The 19,879-nt window shown below is 43.2% G+C and overlaps 1 protein-coding gene across 2 annotated transcripts in view; it reads right to left on the bottom strand.

Moving 5' to 3' along the window:
* The window catches only part of LOC120932057 (solute carrier family 23 member 1-like), a 210,628-nt gene that overhangs the window by 117,873 nt on the left and 72,876 nt on the right, over positions 1-19,879 (bottom strand). For both annotated transcript variants that reach the window (XM_040344158.1, XM_040344157.1), the window contains exon 5: positions 10,414-10,595. In XM_040344158.1, coding sequence (XP_040200092.1) covers positions 10,414-10,595 — 182 coding nt within the window. The remainder of the gene's footprint in view (positions 1-10,413; positions 10,596-19,879) is intronic.

The raw sequence follows: 19,879 nt of genomic DNA, 5'->3' as shown, positions 1-19,879 counted from the left end.
GTTAGCTCTTTGCTATCTTATAAGATACATTATGTTATCTATTATGCAGACAGAGAGAACTACAGTATGTATAAAAGAATAATGTTGTTAAGTTAAAGGAGTGTTTATAGAAAGGCTCAAATGTTGCACGTTAATCTATAAAAATTGTAAGATTAAGCTCATATACTAATGTCATAAAAGGACTTGTCTGTGAGCAAGATGGGAAAATAAAAAAAAAGAATGTATTTCCTTTATACTGCCTTTCAGTGTTCTATCTGGTATTCATTTTGGCACTGCGGTGCTCCTTCCTGGAGATTTCAGCATCTATAACATAGGCAGCTGCTTCATCCATTTAACTCTCAGAACCTCTACTTTTATAGTGCATCTCCCTACATGTGTCCATGCAATATTTGGCAACCGTTTCATGCGATCATGTTTCTCAGGCATTGCGTGCAGTAGGGTGTATAGTTAACACCAAAACCCATAGAGCAAGGTTCAACGGATATAATTACTAAGAATTTATAATAATATCTAGAGACACTGGTAAGCTTAAATATTTGGACTGTGTTGCAAACACAGTCTCAGTTCATCATGCACATGCTGTATGTATTCTCCACAACAACAAAAAAACTTCTTTGCATTTCAAATTCTTTGACTAAAACACAACCAAACTTTCAGTTTAAATCAAGCAAATACATTTGCCACCACATAAAAAAGGTGCACAAAAGTCTTGCAGTCAATTTTCTTTAGAAAACAGACAAAGTAACATCAAAGGACACCGAAATACAGTCTTGTAAATGCGCTTCACAAAATACAATTGTGCTTAATCAGTTAATGATTAAGCACAATTCTACTGTGTGAAATGCGTCTACAAGACTGTATTTTGGTGTCCTTTGATATTGCTTTGGTGATTCAATAAAACGGCTAATTGGACTTTCTTCGATGTGCAGCCATTTCTTTTCTAATTAACATATCCACGAAGGCGGCCAAGGGCTTGCACTTGATTAAAGCTCTTACCAGGCACAGCTTATTCACCTGGAGCGGTGATTTCTTCATTTATACTGGGGCCACATTAGCTGAGTGATCGAGAGAAACTGAGGGAAAAGAGACAAAAGAGAAAACACTGGAATACTAGTACTAAGTACCAGTGTGCAAAGGTGTATTTGCTTTGGAAGAATAAATCACCTCTAATGTTGGGTATCCTACATTTGTGGCTTTTGCTGCATTATGCAAAATAATTTGAATTTTTTTTTTTTAATATAAGAATGGGGTGCTTTGAGACTGTCCTTAATTTTAAAGGGTGCCTCAGGGCTGTCTATTAGGGTTGAGCGAACCCGAACTGTAAAGTTCGGGTTCGGTACGGTTTTTGTTTTTTTTTTGCTCCCGAACCCGAATAATTGGAAAAAGTTTGGGTTCGGGTTCGGAGTTCGGCTATTTTATGGCGCGCTGCACGGCAGCCAATCGCCATTTGTTTTACTAGTGTGACTAGGAAGCCATCACAGCCATGCCTACTAATGGCATGGCTGAGATTGGCCAGTGCAGCATGTGACCCAGCATGTGACCAGCCTCTCTTTCAGATAGAGGCACACAGCACAGCTCGTCACTCTGCATTAGCTAGTGTAGGGAGAGGCTGCTGCTGATAGAGGGACAGTGTCAGAGAGGTGTATCCTGCTTCAGAAATCTACACAAGCACTGTTTATTTCTGTGAGATCTGCATCTTATAGTTTAGGGAGAGGTTCCAGTTATTTGCTATAGGGACAGGCTGCTGTTGATTGAGGGACAGTGTCAGAGAGGTGTATCCTGCTTCAGAAATCTACACAAGCACTGTTTATTTCTGTGAAATCTGCATCTTATAGCAAATAGCTGGAACCTCTCCCTAAACTATAAGATGCAGATCTCACAGAAATAAACAGTGCTTGTGTAGATTTCTGAAGCAGGATACACCTCTCTGACACTGTCCCTCAATCAACAGCAGCCTGTCCCTATAGCAAATAGCTGGAACCTCTCCCTAAACTATAGGGACAGGCTGCTGTTGATTGAGGGACAGTGTCAGAGAGGTGTATCCTGCTTCAGAAATCTACACAAGCACTGTTTATTTCTGTGAGATCTGCATCTTATAGTTTAGGGAGAGGTTCCAGCTATTTCCTATAGGGACAGCAATCTATAGGTGACTCTCTGTATATTTCACCAGCACTGCACCTGTCACCACCTGTGATATACTGTGTGTGTCAAGTACATAGTTTAGGGAGAGGTTCCAGCTATTTCCTATAGGGACAGCAATCTATAGGTGACTCTCTGTATATTTCACCAGCACTGCACCTGTCACCACCTGTGATATACTGTGTGTGTCCAGTACATTGTTTAGGGAGAGATTCCAGCTATTTCCTATAGGGGCAGCAATCTATAGGTGACTCTCTGCATATTTCACCAGCACTCCACCTGTCCCCTGTGATATACTGTCTGTCCAGTACATTGTTTAGGGCTAGGTTCCTGCTTCTTGCTATAGGTAGAGAAATATATAGGGGAATCTCTGCATATGTCACCAGCATTCTACCTGTCCCCTGTGATATACTGTCTGTGCAGTACATTGTTTAGGGATAGGTTCCTGTTTCTTGCTATAGGGAGAGAAATATATAGGTGAATCTCTGCCTATTTCACCAGCACTTCACCTGTCCCCTGTGATATACTGTCTGTGCAGTACATTGTTTAGGGCTAGGTCACTGCTTCTTGCTATAGGTAGAGAAATATATAGGTGAATCTCTGCATATTTCACCAGCACTCTACCTGTCCCCTGTGATATACTGTCTGTGCAGTACATTGTTTAGGGCTAGGTTCCTGCTTCTTGCTATAGGGACATAATTATATAGGTGAATCTCTGCCTATTTCACCAGCACTCCACCTGTCCCCTGTGATATACTGTCTGTCCAGTACATTGTTTAGGGCTAGGTTCCTGCTTCTTGCTATAGGTAGAGAAATATATAGGTGAATCTCTGCATATTTCACCAGCATTCTACCTGTCCCCTGTGATATACTGTCTGTGCAGTACATTGTTTAGGGATAGGTTCCTGTTTCTTGCTATAGGGAGAGAAATATATAGGTGAATCTCTGCCTATTTCACCAGCACTCCACCTGTCCCCTGTGATATACTGTATGTGCAGTACATTGTTTAGGGCTAGGTTCCTGCTTCTTGCTATAGGTAGAGAAATATATAGGTGAATCTCTGCATATTTCACCAGCACTCTACCTGTCCCCTGTGATATACTGTCTGTGCAGTACATTGTTTAGGGCTAGGTTCCTGCTTCTTGCTATAGGGAGAGAAATATATAGGTGAATCTCTGCCTATTTCACCAGCACTCCACCTGTCCCCTGTGATATACTGTCTGTGCAGTACATTGTTTAGGGCTAGGTTCCTGCTTCTTGCTATAGGTAGATAAATATATAGGTGAATCTCTGCCTATTTCACCAGCACTCTACCTGTCCCCTGTGATATACTGGCTGTGCAGTACATTGTTTAGGGCTAGGTTCCTGCTTCTTGCTATAGGGAGAGAAATATATAGGTGAATCTCTGCCTATTTCACCAGCACTCCACCTGTCCCCTGTGATATACTGTCTGTGCAGTACATTGTTTAGGGCTAGGTTCCTGCTTCTTGCTATAGGTAGAGAAATATATAGGTGAATCTCTGCATATTTCACCAGCATTCTACCTGTCCCCTGTGATATACTGTCTGTGCAGTACATTGTTTAGGGATAGGTTCCTGTTTCTTGCTATAGGGAGAGAAATATATAGGTGAATCTCTGCCTATTTCACCAGCACTCCACCTGTCCCCTGTGATATACTGTATGTGCAGTACATTGTTTAGGGCTAGGTTCCTGCTTCTTGCTATAGGTAGATAAATATATAGGTGAATCTCTGCATATTTCACCAGCACTCTACCTGTCCCCTGTGATATACTGTCTGTGCAGTACATTGTTTAGGGCTAGGTTCCTGCTTCTTGCTATAGGGAGAGAAATATATAGGTGAATCTCTGCCTATTTCACCAGCACTCCACCTGTCCCCTGTGATATACTGTCTGTGCAGTACATTGTTTAGGGCTAGGTTCCTGCTTCTTGCTATAGGTAGATAAATATATAGGTGAATCTCTGCCTATTTCACCAGCACTCTACCTGTCCCCTGTGATATACTGGCTGTGCAGTACATTGTTTAGGGCTAGGTTCCTGCTTCTTGCTATAGGGAGAGAAATATATAGGTGAATCTCTGCCTATTTCACCAGCACTCCACCTGTCCCCTGTGATATACTGTCTGTGCAGTACATTGTTTAGGGCTAGGTTCCTGCTTCTTGCTATAGGGACAGAATTATATAGGTGAATCTCTGCATATTACACCATATTACACTATTGTTGTATTTAAAAAACACCCATTTAGGGCAAGATCCTACATTTGAGAAATATGAGGAAAACGTCAAATAAGGGACTTTGCCGCGGTCATGGTGCTGCTGGTGGAGCTCCTGTTACAGGGAGAGGACGTAGTCGATCTGTGCCAGCTACACGCACAAGTGAAACACCTTTCTCAGGTGCGAGTAGCCGACAGAGCCTGCAGCGGTATTTGGTCGGGCCTAATCCAGCTCTACGAATGTTGAGGCCAGGAGCAAAACAGGCGGTAGTAGATTGGGTTGCTGACAGTGCCTCCAGTTCCTTCACATTGTTTTCCAACCAGTCTTGTGCTGAAAGTTCAGAGTTGGCGCCTGCAGCCGATGTCCACCATCAGTATTTCACCTCACCCTTTTGCAAATCAGCCAAGCAGTCTGAGCCCCAAATCATGCAGCAGTCTCTTCTTCTTCTTCTTCTTTTTGATGAGTCTGTTAGCATTTGTTCCCATGGCCATCTACCTAGCCCAGCCCCAGAAGTGGAAGAGATTGAGTGCACCGATGCCCAACCACTTATATTTCAAGATGAGTACATGGGGGGACCATCACAGCACGTCTTGGATGATGATGAAACACAGTTGCCAACTGCTGGTGCTTTTGCAATTGTGCAGACCGACAAGGAGGGCAGTGGTGAAGACTGGGTGGAAGATGATGTGGAGGACGATGAGGTCCTCGACCCGACATGGAATCAACCTCATGCAGGTGACCCATGTAGTTCGGAGGAAGAGGCGGTGGTCGCACAGAGCCACCAGCACAGCAGAAGAGGGAGCAGGGTGCCAAAGCAGAGCGTCCGTCCCCTAGACAGTACGCCTGCTACTGCCCAATGCAGCAAGGGACCGAGCACACCAAAACCAGGTCCAAGGAGTTCCCTAGCGTGGCAGTTCTTCACACAATGGGCTGATGACAAGACACGAGTGGTTTACACGTTGTGCAATCAGAGCCTGAAGCGAGGCATAAACAATCTCAACCTGAGCACAACCTGCATGACCAGGCATCTAAGTGCAAAGCACGAGCTGCAGTGGAGTAGACACCTCAAAAAACAAGAAAGGTCTCTGGCTCCTCCTGCTTCCTCTTCTGCATCAGTCTCGGGCCTCTCCGCCTCTTCATCCACCTCTGTAGTGACAGTGCCACCTGCCACCCCTCAATTAGAGGACCGGCAAGCAACACTACCACCTGGGTCACCAAACATCTCCACAATGTCCCATGGAAGCATTCAGCTCTCTATCTCCCAAACACTGGAGCGGAAGAGGAAGTACCCTCCTACCCACCCACGATCCCTGGCCCTGAATGCCAGCATTTCAAAATTACTGGCCTTTGAAATGCTGTCATTCCATCTGGTGGAGACGCAGAGTTTTAAAAGCCTGATGGCATTGGCTGTCCCACAGTACGTCGTGCCCAGCCGCCACTACTTTTCCAGGCGAGCCATCCCTTCCCTGCACAACCAAGTGGGGGACAAAATCAGGTGTGCACTGCGCAACGCCATCTGTGCCAAGGTCCACCTAACTACGGATATGTGGACCAGTAAGCACGGTCAGGGACATTATATCTCCCTAACAGCGCACTGGGTAAATGCAGTGGCGGCTGGGCCTGAGGCGGATAGCAGTTTGGCGCATGTCCTACCACCGAGGATTGCAGGGCGCTTCAGTTTGCCTCCTGTTCCTAACTCCTCCTACTCCGCTTCCTCATCCTCTACCGCCTCCTCATCCAGTCAGCGTAACAAATTCACCACCAACTTCAGCACAGCCATGGGTAAACGCCAGCAGGCAGTTTTAAAACTTTCCTGTTTGGGGGAAAAACCACACACCACGCAGGAGTTGTGGAGGGACATGGAACAACAGACCGATGAGTGGTTGGCGTCAGTGAGCCTCAAGCCGGGCCTGGCGGTTTGCGATAACGGGCGAAATCTCGTAGCAGCTCTGGGCCTAGCCGGTTTGACGCACATCCCTTGCCTGGCGCATGTGCTGAATTTGGTGGTGCAGAGTTTCCTGAAAACTTACCCCGATATGCCACAGCTGCTGCAGAAAGTGCGGGCCGTCTGTGCGCACTTTCGGAGTTCTCACCCTGCTGCTACTTGCCTGGCAGCGCTGCAGCGTAACTTCGGCCTTCCCGCTCACCGCCTCATATGTGATGTGCCCACAAGGTGGAACTCCACCTTGTACATGCTGGCCAGACTGTGCGAGCAGCAGGCGATAGTGGAGTTTCAGCTGCAGCATGCACGCATGAGTCGCTCTGCAGAACAGAACCACTTCACCACCAATAACTGGGCCTCCATGCGAGACCTGTGTGCCTTGTTGCGCTGTTTCGAGTACTCCACCAACATGGCCAGTGCCGATGACGCCGCTCTCAGCGTGACTATCCCAGTTCTATGCCTCCTTGAAAAAACGCTACGGGCGATGATGGAAGAGGATGTGGCACAGGAGGAGGAGGAGGAGGAGGAATCGGGATCATTTCCAAGGCTTTCAGGGCAGTCATTCACAAGTGTACCAACAAAGGCCAGGTACACAATTGTCCAGCAAGGGCACAGTTCTGGAGGATGACGCGGTGGAGGATGAGGAGGAACCATGTTCACAGCAGGATGGCATCCAGACCAGCTCATCATGGCCATCACTGGTGCGTGGCTGGGGGGATACAGAGGACACAGATGATACACCTCCCACAGAGGACAGCTTTTCCTTGCCTCTGGGCAGCCTGGCACACATGAGCGATTACATGCTGCAGTGTCTCTGCAACGACCGGCGTGTTTCGCACATTTTAACAGGTGCTGATTACTGGGTGGCCACGCTGCTGGATCCCTGTTACAAGGACAATGTACCGTCCTTAATTCCCTCACTGGAGCGTGAACGCAAGATGCGCGAGTACAAGCGCATGCTGGTAGATGCGCTGCTGGTGCAATTTCCACCTGGCAGCGGGGGCACAGTGGAAGCAGAAGGCGAAGGCAGAGGAGGAGGAAGAGGTCGCCAACGCAGCAGGGGCACCGCCAGCACCTCAGAAGGCTGGGTTAGCATGGCCGAAATGTGGAAAAGCATTGTCAGCACGCCACGTACTGAATGACGGCTATGCCCCCTTAAACTTCTGGGTCTCCAAATTGGGCACATGGCCTGAGCTTGCCCTTTACACCTTGTAGGTGCTGGCCTGCCCTGCAGCCAGTGTATTGTCTGAACGTGTATTTAGCACGGCAGGGGGCGTTATCACAGACAAGCGCAGCCGACTGTCCAGAGCCAATGTGGACAAGCTCACATTCATTAAAATGAACCAGGCATGAATCCCAGAGGACTTGTCTGTACCTTGTGCAGAATAGACAGCGGGCCAGCCTTACCCAGTCATTGTTTTTTTTCTGATCTTTCTAGGGTTGCCATCTCATCCCTTTAAAAGCAAACACAGGTTCTCTGGCTGATTAAGGTGCTGCTAATTAAACTCACTTGGTGCCTTATCGACATTAAATTAGCCCCAGAACCTGTGTAATTACCCTGTGTTCAGGTTTAAAGGGATGAAGTAGCAACCCTAGATCTTTCTCACTCTTTTGGGGTTTACCCTAATTTAAAAAATAAATCAATTAAAAACCAAAACCTGCTGTGTTGGCTACCTCCTCCTCCTCCTCCACCGCCGCTTCCACCTACACCGCCACATCCACCTCAACCTCCTACTACATATGGACCTCGTCCTCCTAGGTCAAAATGATTTTATTTTTTATTTCTATTTTTTTATGTTATTTTAAGTTATTTCCCTATCCACATTTATTTCCAGAGTACTTGCCATGCTCTTCCCGACATGTTGCTGCCATTTGCAGCCCTCCAGCCCTTTCCCTTAGTTTTTTAGAGACATTTTTGTAGTCAATTCAGAGTCAAAATTCAGGGTCCCCATTGACTTCAATGGGGTTCGGGTTCGGGTCAAAGTTCGGGTCGGGTTCGGTCCCGAACCCGAACTTTTTTTTCAAAGTCCGGGTTCGGGTCCAAACCCGAACATCCAGGTGTCAGCTCAACTCTACTGTCCATAATTTAAAAGGGTGCCTTAGATTGTCTTAGACAATTGTCCCAAGAACAAGTGTCCCCATTGGAAGAATTCTCCACTATCTCTGTTCTTGTGGCAACTCAACACTTTAGATTTTACCATCATTTTGTGTCCCAGTGACAGTGGTTACCAGGGAAAATAAATAGATAGGGTAAATGTCCCTAGGAGTAACATAAACAGCAATAAAAACTCCCTTGTTTTCTCTCGCATTGAATATTGCAAATCCCACCTCATACGCCTACCTAATCGCAGGTTATCCCCCCTTCAATCTATCATGAATGCTGCTGCCAGACTCATCCACCTTACCAACTGCTCAGTGTCTACTATTTCACTCTTAAAATACCTCCACTGGTTTCCGATTGCCTAATGTATTACATTTAAAATACTAACAACAACATACAAAGCCATTCACAACTCTGCCCCAAACTGATTGACCAATCTTGTCTCAATATATTACCCAAACCATCCTCTCTGCTCTTCTTAAGACCGCCTGCTCTCTATTTTATCCATTATCTATCCTTCTCTCCTCTTCCAAAGGTCATCTCTGAGACTTTTCGAGAACCTCTCCCATCCTATGGATCTCTCTCCAGCTATCCCCTACCCTGTCCACTTTTAGGTGATCCCTGAAAACTCATCTCTTTAGGACAACTGAACAACTGAATCTTTTATTTCTTCCCAAAGCTCACAGTTATTATCTATTGTTCCACTTGCCCCGCCCTATCAGAATGTAAGCTCTCAGGAGCTAATCCTCTTGTATTGAATTGTATTGTAACTGTAATGCCTCTCTTTATAATGTAAAGTGCTGCACAAACTGTTGGTGCTAGGACAATACGTGTCAAGTGGAATCTGCCTGTGATGTCACCACACGGTCGAGGGAAACCATATTAGCCATTGGGAAGACAGAGTGCTCTGTATTCAGGACATGTTTTTTTTTAGATATTTAACAGAATGTATAATCAACCGATTACAGATAGATAGATAGATAGATAGATAGATAGATAGATAGATAGATAGATAGATAGATAGATAGATAGATAGATAGATAGATAGATAGATAGATAGATAGATATGTAGCACCCTCTAGCTAGTGTGCTTGATTTAAATAGGTTTGTTAGTGTAGGTAAATTGGTCTAGCTGGGAGCCCGGCCTGGGTTGAATCTGGGTCAGGGTTGAGCGACTCAGGGAGGCTGGATGACACAGCAGGCAGCATCTCTGGTGCCTCCCGTTGTTTCTGGAACCTTGGAGAATCTTCCAAATGTAGTAGGCTGGGGCAAGGATAAGCTGCTTGGCATATGTATAAGGCCCAAAGCCAATCCCTAGCAAATTGGCTGGCAAGGGACAGTCACCTCATAAATAGGCATGAGTCATGCCAGAAGGAAAATCACAGAGATCTCCTGAGAAGTTGATGGGGTGGGCTGGTGATGGTACAGTCTGGAAGGACTGTGGAGAAAGTTAGTCAGGAGGGCTAGAGAAAGGGGCAGCTGCAGCCAGGTGGGTTGGCAGTGCCTGAAGAGTTGGTGCTGAAATCAGTAGCCACAGACATGTAAGCCAGACACTGACTTTTGCTACACACCTAGAGGGGCCTCCAGGTCCTGCCTATAACAGGCTATTGCTCAAAAAAATCTGACTGAGTGCTGTGTCAGGTCATTTTTATCAGTGTGCAAACTGAGTCCTGCAAGCGAGGGAGCTGGAGGAAGCAGAGGAGCGTATATAGACTCTACTGTATATTTAAAAAAACAAAAAAAAGCTCTGGACTGTTCTCTGGCTTGTAGTGAAGATTTGATGTGCATGGCTGTGCAGGGTGGGGGATCCTTTCTACTTGCGGCTCCTAAGGGGGTGCACTATAGATAGATTGGTAGATAGATAGATAGATAGATAGATAGATAGATAGATAGATAGATAGATAGATAGATAGATAGATAGATAGATAGATTTTTCAACATACCAAGACTACATGCAATACTTTAAGTCTTTAGTTACTGATATTTCAGGATCAACTTACAATGCAGCGATGCCCCAGTGTGCACCACATTTTTTTCCTGCCTCGTGAAACAACGAAAGCCCTATAAGTGTTATGGTTGGCGTAATAGATAAGGGTCCAATAAACTTCAGTAAGAGTCCAATCAGTCCTGTAAATCCCAGCAACAATTGCAAGACAGAAGCCACAATAATTGCTCCTTGAATCTAAAAAAAAAAGAAAAGAAAATGGGTATATATTTTTACAATGCATCTCTTAACCTGAACACTGTATAATTTCACATTTCCAGTTCAACTATATAATTACATAAGACATACAGTATCCTTCTGACAGCAACAGCAGATAACGAAATTATACTGTACCCATTTATTTCCTGTTCCCGTTCCATATAATTAGATCTATTAAAAATGTAGAGCTCGTTCTGCAGCTAGCATGTTCTAAAATATCAAGCTGCAAATTCAAGTTTATCTTCATGTTTAGCACTTGATTTAAACATACTTACTGCAAGTGCCACTGCCAGACCTTAGGGGGCCCAAAGTACTTCAAGTTCGAGAGACCCTCAACATAGAAGTTAAATTATATGACAAATAAAAATGTTACGAGCACTGAACTTGTTCTCTCAGGAGAAGAGACGCTTGAGAGGGGATATGATTTCAATGTACAAATACCATACTGGTGTGGTGACCCCACACTAGGGATAAAACTTTTTTGTGTAAGGAAATTTTATAAGACATGCGCCCATTCACAAAATTTAGAAGAAAAGCGCTTTAACCTTAAACTGCGTAGAGGGTTCTTTAATGTAAGAGCAGTAAGGATATATAATTCCCTTCGACAGGCAGTGGTTTAGTGGCATTGATAATTTCAAAAATGACTGAAGGTAAAATAAGTTTCATTTTTTATAAAGGAAGTATGGGGCTCCGTCTGCAAGGGGGGCCCAGGGCAAATGTCCCTTCCCCCCCCCTTATTAATCTGGCACTGCTTACTGCATTATATGACTTTCACTCTATCAATATTTTGTACCTTATTTTTACACTAGCACTAGATTTTTTTCAGAATACTATGAATGTAGATGTAATTTCCTCTAAAGACTTGCTGAAACCACATCTGAAAGTTTTTAATCATGTGCTCAGTTAGGAAAAGAACCCAAGATGCCTACATTTATTTATTTGTTGCCTAATAGCCTACACTGCTAGGTAAACATGTACAGTAAATGGCTTTGTTTTTTGTTTGTTTTTTACGTTGTTCAAACTTCAATATAGTTCTGATAATCAATAATAATCAACATAAAAATGCTTTGTACTAGTGGTATGTAATGTAAAACCCTAAGGAATGTAAATGTACAGTCTGGATTTGTCTACACATATACCATTAGGTCAAAGGGTGAAAAAAGCATGTCTGTCATGACTTACGCCGTCTTTTCTTTTGCTGCTTTGTTATGCTGTCTTACCAGAAATCTGTGTTCAGCTAGTCTACAGAAGCTGGGTCATTATATCATATATTTTCCTTAAACATTCTGGAGATGTTTCAGCTGTTTTGTACTGCCACACTCCTATCCCTGTGGACTGGCTAGCCTTAAAGAGACTCAAAGCGATATCCTTATTCTCCAAAACATATCTATACACTTCAACTACCTAATGGTCCTGTAATTTATTTTGTATGATTTTGTTTTTTGCTGTGTTCTTTTTTCTGCATGCTTGTGAAGTCCTCCATGAGCTCTCAAACGACTTATTTTCCTTCCTCACATTTGTAATGAGCAGTGCATATTGGTTGCATTCATGTGCATTTCCCTATGCCCACTACAAATGCCATAGTCTTCTAGATTGTAAGCTCTAACGAGCAGGGCCCTCTGATCCCTCCTGTATTGATTGTATTGTGACTGTACTGTCTTCCCTGATGTAAAGCGCTGCGCAAACTGTTGGCGCTATATAAATCCTGTATAATAATAATAATAATAATAATAGTCCACAGTCCATCTCAAGAGTGAACAAGAGAGCCCTAGTAAAACATAACATTTCTTGGATCATGGTCAATGAACAATTGACCAGCATCCTTAAAGATAAACAGACCAAATTTGACAAAGTATGGTCCCCCTGGATCAAATATCTCCAAACCCCATAATCTCTAGATCTGAATAATGAGGAGATCTGGACAGAATGAAATATCTCCTACTTTGGATTACTAACCTTTGCTCTTCTCCTCTATATTCCATTCAGTCCTCCTCCTCATTTTCCTTATTTTATCGTGATTAATTTTGTCCTACTTTATTTCCTTTATTTCCTCTTCAAGATAAATGTATCTTTCTTTATCAATATACTATTTGTATCCCTACATTATTTTTTAAACTTTTAAATAAAAATGTATTGAACCAAGAGTGAACAAGAGAGGGTGACTACATTACTGTATAAAGTGGGACCATGGAGAATGAATGTAGCCACCCTCTAACAGGAAGTCGCATAACAACAACAACAAAAAATAAATACAATTAAAAGCGATTTGGAGGGGGCTGAGAGCAACAGATGGTGCTTCTTGAGTTGAATTGTTTTTTTGTTTTGTTTTTTTAACCAGAATTTTGTGTGATTTTAAAAATCTCATGAACAATAGCAGACATCTTAGTCACAAATGAAAGAGATAAATTGTCTCTTCTGTATCAATTCAACCAGAACTGAAGATGAGAATGATAGACAAACTATCACTCTTCTATGATAGTAATTTGGTTATAGGACTCAATTGGGTTAACTGTAAGTACTAGAAGTGCGCATCTTCACTGGACTCACGATTTGATTTGATTACGATTATCATGTCAACGATTTGATTCCGCGATGCATCACGATTACTGCCCATGGTTTTCATTAAAAAAAATTCAAGCAGTCAGAAAAACTCAATTTTTTTATTTTATCTGTTGTTAAAAAAAAAAAGACAACACTCTCTGCATGTAGCAAAGTCTAAACACAACAGACAACTAAAAGAGGAGCTCCAGGCTCTCCCCAAAATACTACAGGAGAGGGTCAGATAATGCAGACATACTAAGGGAGAGGGTCAGAGACTGCAAACATGACACAAGAGAGGGTCAGAGAATGCAGACATGATACAAGAGAGGGTCAGAAAATGCAGACATGATACAGGAGATAGTCAGAGACTGCAGAAATGATACAGGAGATGGCCAGAGACTGCAGACATACTGCCAGAGATGATCAGAGACTGCAGACATACTACCAGAGGTGGCCGGAGATTGGGTTATTTGCTGCTGGAGATACATATGTTGCTGATAGAGAAACACAATGCTAAATGAAATATTAAACTGACAGCTCTGCACCTACTTGTCATTGCTACTATATCCTTGGGTGACAGTTATTATACAGCCATTTCTAAATAGAAAGAAAGAGATACGTAACCATTTTTTAATAGAAAGAAAGAGATCCGTAACCATTTTTCAATAGAGAGAAAAAGATTTGTGGGAGGTTAATGTCCTTACTTAGCAATGGCGTCACTAGTGTTGGTGTCACCAGGTGCAGAAAAAAAGTGGTGTCACCCCCCTCCACCAACTATAGTCATCCTCAGTACAGAACCCCTCCATTAAGTACAGACCCCCTCTCTCAGTATAGACCCCCCCACTAAGTCTAGACCCCCCTTCCACAGTAAAAATCCCCCTCTCTCAGTATAGACCCCCCCACTAAGTCTAGACCCCCCTTCCACAGTAAAAATCCCCCTCCGTCAGTGCAGACCCCCCTTACTAAGTACAGACCCCCCTTACTAAATACAGGCCTCCCTCACCGAGTATAGACCTCCCCTCAGTGCAGACCCCTCTCAGTGCAGACCTCCCTTCAGTGCAGACCCCCCTCAGTGCAAATCTCCTCTCAGTGCAGACCTCCCCTCAGTGCAGACCCCCCTCAGTGAAAATCTCCCCTCAGTGCAGACCCCCCTCAGTGCAGACTCTCCCCCTCAGTGCAGACTCCACTCCCACAGCGCCCCACAGCACGTGTTCTTTTTTTTCTCGTCGTGAGATTCTCTGCAGTTTTCCTCCCGAGAAACCCAAGAGTGTGTATACTTACCTGTCGCCGTGGAAACCCGCACATGTTTGAAATGACTTTGACGCATGCGCAGTAGCTTCCTAGGCATAGGTAGGGTGCAGCAAGATGGCGGCCACGGCATCGATTGTGACGAGCGCATGCTCGTCGTACGCAATGACGTCACCGTGTTCACGCCTTTCAAGAGAACCACGGTTCTTTTGAAAGGAGAGTCTGTACACTTATGCAACCACCTTTATCAATTAGATATCATTGTGTATATGGTTGAAGGATCAGCTCACAAAATATTATACCTTCTCTCTTTCCTGAATGATGCACAAGCCAAAAGCTATAAGGCATGAAATTTGGTAGCATACACACGGTCGCACAACATTTTGACCGTCAAGAACGCAGTGACGTACAACACTACAACGAGCCAAGAAAAATTAAGTTCAATGATTCCGAGCATGTGTTAAATTGATTCTGAACATGCGTGTTTTTTTTGCACGTCGGAATTGCATACAGACAATCGGAATTTCCAACAAGAACTTTTCTTGTTGGTAAAATTGAGAACCAGCTCTCAAATTCTTGCTGTCGGAAATTCCGACAGAAAAAGTCTGATGGAGCCTACACACTGTCGGAATTTTCGACCAAAAGCTCACATCGAACTTTTCTTGTCGGAATTTCCTGCCGTGTGTACGCGGCATTAGACAGTTAAACAAACGTCTCCATTGAAAGGTTTTCCTTTTTTACCAGTTCTGGTGGCAATTTCTAAATTTTGGATTTACCCTTACCCAGAGATATTGCTGATCAGGACAACTGAAGACAGTGAATCTCCCCAACAGGGACACAGACGATAACAAAAAACTGACAGTGGTTCCAGACCCTCCACTCTATCCAAATTTTGAAAAAAAGTTTGGATTTTAGTTATACCTTAAATACATTCCAAGAGACACGAGTGCCACACACATTCATCAGTCTGCTCCTTTAACAAAGAATATGCCAATCTTGGTGCTTTAGCTTCACTCTGGGAAAATAGTCATGTTTAAATTACTTAATACTTATCTATGGTCCTAAAGATAATTTGAAACAATGGTAAAGTAAAAACATTATCATAACTAAAAATAATCCACTGAAGAGTTATATGAAGGTCAGATCTTTTGTTATAACAGGAAAAATATGTTTCTTTAATTCTTTAATTCAGCTGGTCGTTGCAAGGAGCAGGAAGTTCTGCTTTCTGCTAAATTTGTGCTCTTATTGTGTACTTATCTCTCCAAACTATTTAAGTGCTTTGTCAAGTCTTGCTTATAACTTTGTAAAAATCAAAGAAACTATTTTGTATTTTTAAATGGTTTTCATTAAATGCAACTTTCTTAGAACTCCAAGGGATAAAATTTACATTTTAAAGTATAACTAAAGGCAAAATATTTTTTTTTACTTTAAATGCCATAAGGGAGGGTAAAACTCCCATAATTTTTTAAATTTTATTTTGTGTCTAAATTTTTATTTTCCATCTGTGTCCCTCTAGGGATATTTCCCTTCGCTTTCTGTCCAATGACCAAAACAGGAAGTGAGAGAAATCCCTGGTTGTCACCAGCGTCTCCAAAACTAGTGTTCCCACTGGAAGATTTCCCCTCTGTTCATGTTTTGGTGACAGCCCAAAATTTGGAATGGTATTTTACTTTTACGCTCAGTGATGATAAACAGATAGAGAATCAAAGAGGTGCTACACTCCCATCCAACCAACCTAGTGTAGACTTGAAAACAACCATTTTCAAGTCTACACTAGGTTGGCTGGATGAAAGTGCGGCGCTTCTTTGATTTTATACATGAATTGCTTCGGATAAGCACCTTTGACAGCCTGCATCTTTCTCCCTGGTGACTGCGGGAGTTTGGCTTCCCCAGCTTTAATGGCGTTCATAATTTAGCTCCACCGATGGATAGAGATGGTGAATCTCCCTTATAGGCACACAGTACAACAATAAAAACCAGAAAGATGTTCTGTTAGCTTTAGTTATACTTTAGAGCTGAACTAAAAACATCTATTAGAAAAAAATATATATATAAATTTAGCTAAATGCTCATTAGCCACTTCACCCCCGAAGGATTTGCCCCCTTAATGACCAGGCCATTTTTTGCGATACGGCACTACGTTGCGTTAACTGACAATTGTGCAATCGTGAAACACTGTACCCAAACAAAATTGATGTCCTTCCACAAATAGAGCTTTCTTTTGGTGGTATTTGATCACCTCTGAGTTTTTTTTTGCGCTATAAACAAAGAGCGACAATTTTTTTTATGACTTTTTGCTATAATACATATCCAAAAAATATATATATATATAAAAAAAAATTCTACATATTTTTTATAAAAAAAAATTTGTAATAGGTGTATATCAAAACAAAAATCAAAAATACTAAGTAGTCCTGAACCCAGCGCTCAATCTAAATATGTAAACTGCACTATCAGACGCTATTATAAGAATACAAAACAGTATAAAAATATGCCTAGTTAAAAAACATAGCATTACCAGCTCTTTGTATGAATACCACAAAATATTCAACAATATAATATCTCATATGATGCAGTGAGTTAGTCCTCTCATGTTTTTGCGATCACATCCAAAAAAACATGCGAGACAGCGTCCCCTTAGAAGTCCGTCAATCCACTACAAGATAGCATGAAAGAGTGGTGCAAAGACCGGCTACTCCTATTAACAGTTCAGTGAAGTGAAATCAGTGTGCTACTGTTCCAGAGAAGTTCTTAATATGTTACACATTCGTTGCTACACCTTCACCAATCCACCTCGTGCACACCCCTTTGGATGTCAGGAGCGTGCCCATGGGTCCCACGGACTCAATGTCTACCGGCGACCAGCGATCACTGTGTATAGAGGCAGAACTATGTAAACAAGGCAATTCCTCATTCTGCCTGGTGACATGTCAGAGATCTTATGTTCCCAGTCATCGGGAACAGCAATCTCTGTCATGTCCTAGGTAGCCCACCCTAGGTAGCAAAAATGCAAAATACGTGTAGCGCTACCCCCGAAGGAGCTGCTGGTTTGTTTTAGGTCTACGATCTGGTTGTCAACCCCTGAAATTGGCTCAAAACCCTCCCTTGGCACAACTGGTATAGTGGAAATTGTGGACCCCAATAGCTTGTTGGAGGGCACAATATCCTGACACACCACAGTAAATTATATACTGTAAATTAAAGGTTACCTTGAGTTGTATAGATCCCACAGGATGACATAGAGACTATACACAAATCTCAGCTTAACCAATGTTTACTTGATAGGATAAAGCAAAAGAAACAAAGGTAAAAAATTGTAACCAACTGCTTGCAGAGCCCTGCAAGAGTCATAAACAATAATAACCAATAAATACACGCTAAGTTATAAAGGCTATGCAGACCTGGGTAAGCACGCAGCAAGGGAATTCCCTCAATAACCGCGTTGGCAAGCGGTGGCGCGCAAGCGGTAATTTGTAATCCTACAAGGTAACAAATAAAACTGGTGGGAAAGGCCCAAATAGCCAAACCACAATGGCTAATGTGAACGATCCACCCTTCAATAACACAGTCAATAGGTCCTGGGCAGGTGTCTCACTCAACCAGTTCAGGCCTTGTCCTTCCGAAACACTCCGTCCGCGATCTCCGATCACAGTCTTCCAAAATGACAGCCTCCGGTTCTCAGACAAGTCACAGGGGTACTGGAAGCCCGTCCGATCACTCCGTCAGAGGTTCTGTCTCTCTTCCTCAATGGCGCTCCCCGTAGATAGGCCGCAATTCCAGCCTAGACTTTCGGGAAGACACCTCGCACAGGTGTCCTCCTGAGTTGAAGAGGCGGTCCAGAGAGAGGGCGCCAAACACATCCTCTCCCTTAAATTACCTCTCCCAGCAGGCTGTGCAGGGAGCAAAAGCACTCTGGGATTGTACAGTGCTCTCTGGGTAACATAGTCTATAAAAAGCCAGGGCAAATGGAGTCTCTTTTCTCCCTGTACTAAATTTCCCAACATTCTCTGCGGTATCAGGACAAAAAGTAAGCGGCAGGTGGTTATTACACAATTGGGCCACAGGAGGGAGCTGAGATACTTCTTGATCAGCAGATGGTAGTCTTTTATATCACAATAAAGGGTGATATCCTGCTACATACGCACCATTCTTTCTGGGCTGTACTATGGGTACAAACAACAACTAACATACACATATGTACATATGTACTAACACGTCAAAGTTGCAAAACTAAACTTAGGTTTTTAGATTTGTTTTACCCTTAGGTGTGAAGGGGTTAAGAAAGTGTTCCCTGGAACACTTACAAGTGTTTCTGGGCACACTCCCCTGCTAATCAGATCTACAATCCCTATTTCACTACTCAGTCCTCTATGGAGAGAAATATGATCCGACACAGTGTGTACTCACATTGAACTAAACCACAGCTAGGACCACCTCTTCCAAGTAGTCCTGGGCGTGGTATACTAAACGTGTCCTGAGCACAGTTTGCAGCACTCACTCTACACAAACAAACTGCCTCAAGGGACAGTACCATGCCTAGGACCAGTTTAGCTATACATTACCTTCTATAACAAAGATAAAGGTAGCAGGTTTTCAGGATGAATAATTTATGTAGGAAAGGTGTATTCATCATGACACTTAAGTAATGGTAAAAAATAAAGTGAACAGCAGTGTGTAAATTGCCGTAACACATGGCATCCAGTCAGAAGGTACAGTATCTCACAAAAGTGAGTACACCCCTATTGTAAATATTTTATTATATTTGTTCATGTGACAACACTGCAGAAATGACACTTTGCTACTATGTTGTTTTTGTTGCTTACGCCAAGAGATTCCACAGACTCTGAATGACAGTCTGTCATTAACTTTGGGATCGCGGTGTGATAGGGCTTTTTGTCCCGCACGCTACACTGTAGCTGATGCGGTGTGATAGAGCTTTTTGTCCTGCACGCTACACCATAGCGTATGCAGCGTCAGCTTCACCATGGCAACGTTCTTGTTTATATCTGGGTGCACGTTATTGCCTCCCTACATCCGCTGAAGAAGTCCCGCCCCTGGGACGCAACGTTCGGTAGGGAAGCACGTGACGTCACCCGCTGCCACTCATCGGACTATGCTGCTTGTTTTGTATGCACTCCTGGCACTGGATATAGTGCCTCTTATGTGAGTTTATTTTATTATTATTAAATTTTACCATTTGTACCACGGAGAAACACTATGTTTTGTCCTTCCTTTATTACCTTTGGTTTCCATGCTTGCCATCCATATTGACCTGTCCTGAGAGAGTTCCATTTCCCTGTTTGGTCTTGCTGGAGATATGCCTTGGATACACCCTTGTGGGAAAGCGTATTTTGAATATCTGTGAGGTGAGTGGCCATTGCTATTATTGGTGGAGGTTTCCTGCTATCCCACGCTACATCACCTGCATGTTTTACATTGCCAGTCACTTTTAAAAGGATCACCTGGATGACTTT

The sequence above is a fragment of the Rana temporaria genome, chromosome 3 (assembly GCF_905171775.1).
Source record: "Rana temporaria chromosome 3, aRanTem1.1, whole genome shotgun sequence".
In the NCBI taxonomy this organism is placed as follows: domain Eukaryota; kingdom Metazoa; phylum Chordata; class Amphibia; order Anura; family Ranidae; genus Rana; species Rana temporaria.
Note: the sequence above shows the minus strand (reverse complement) of the source record. Positions and strands in the feature narration are given on the sequence as shown.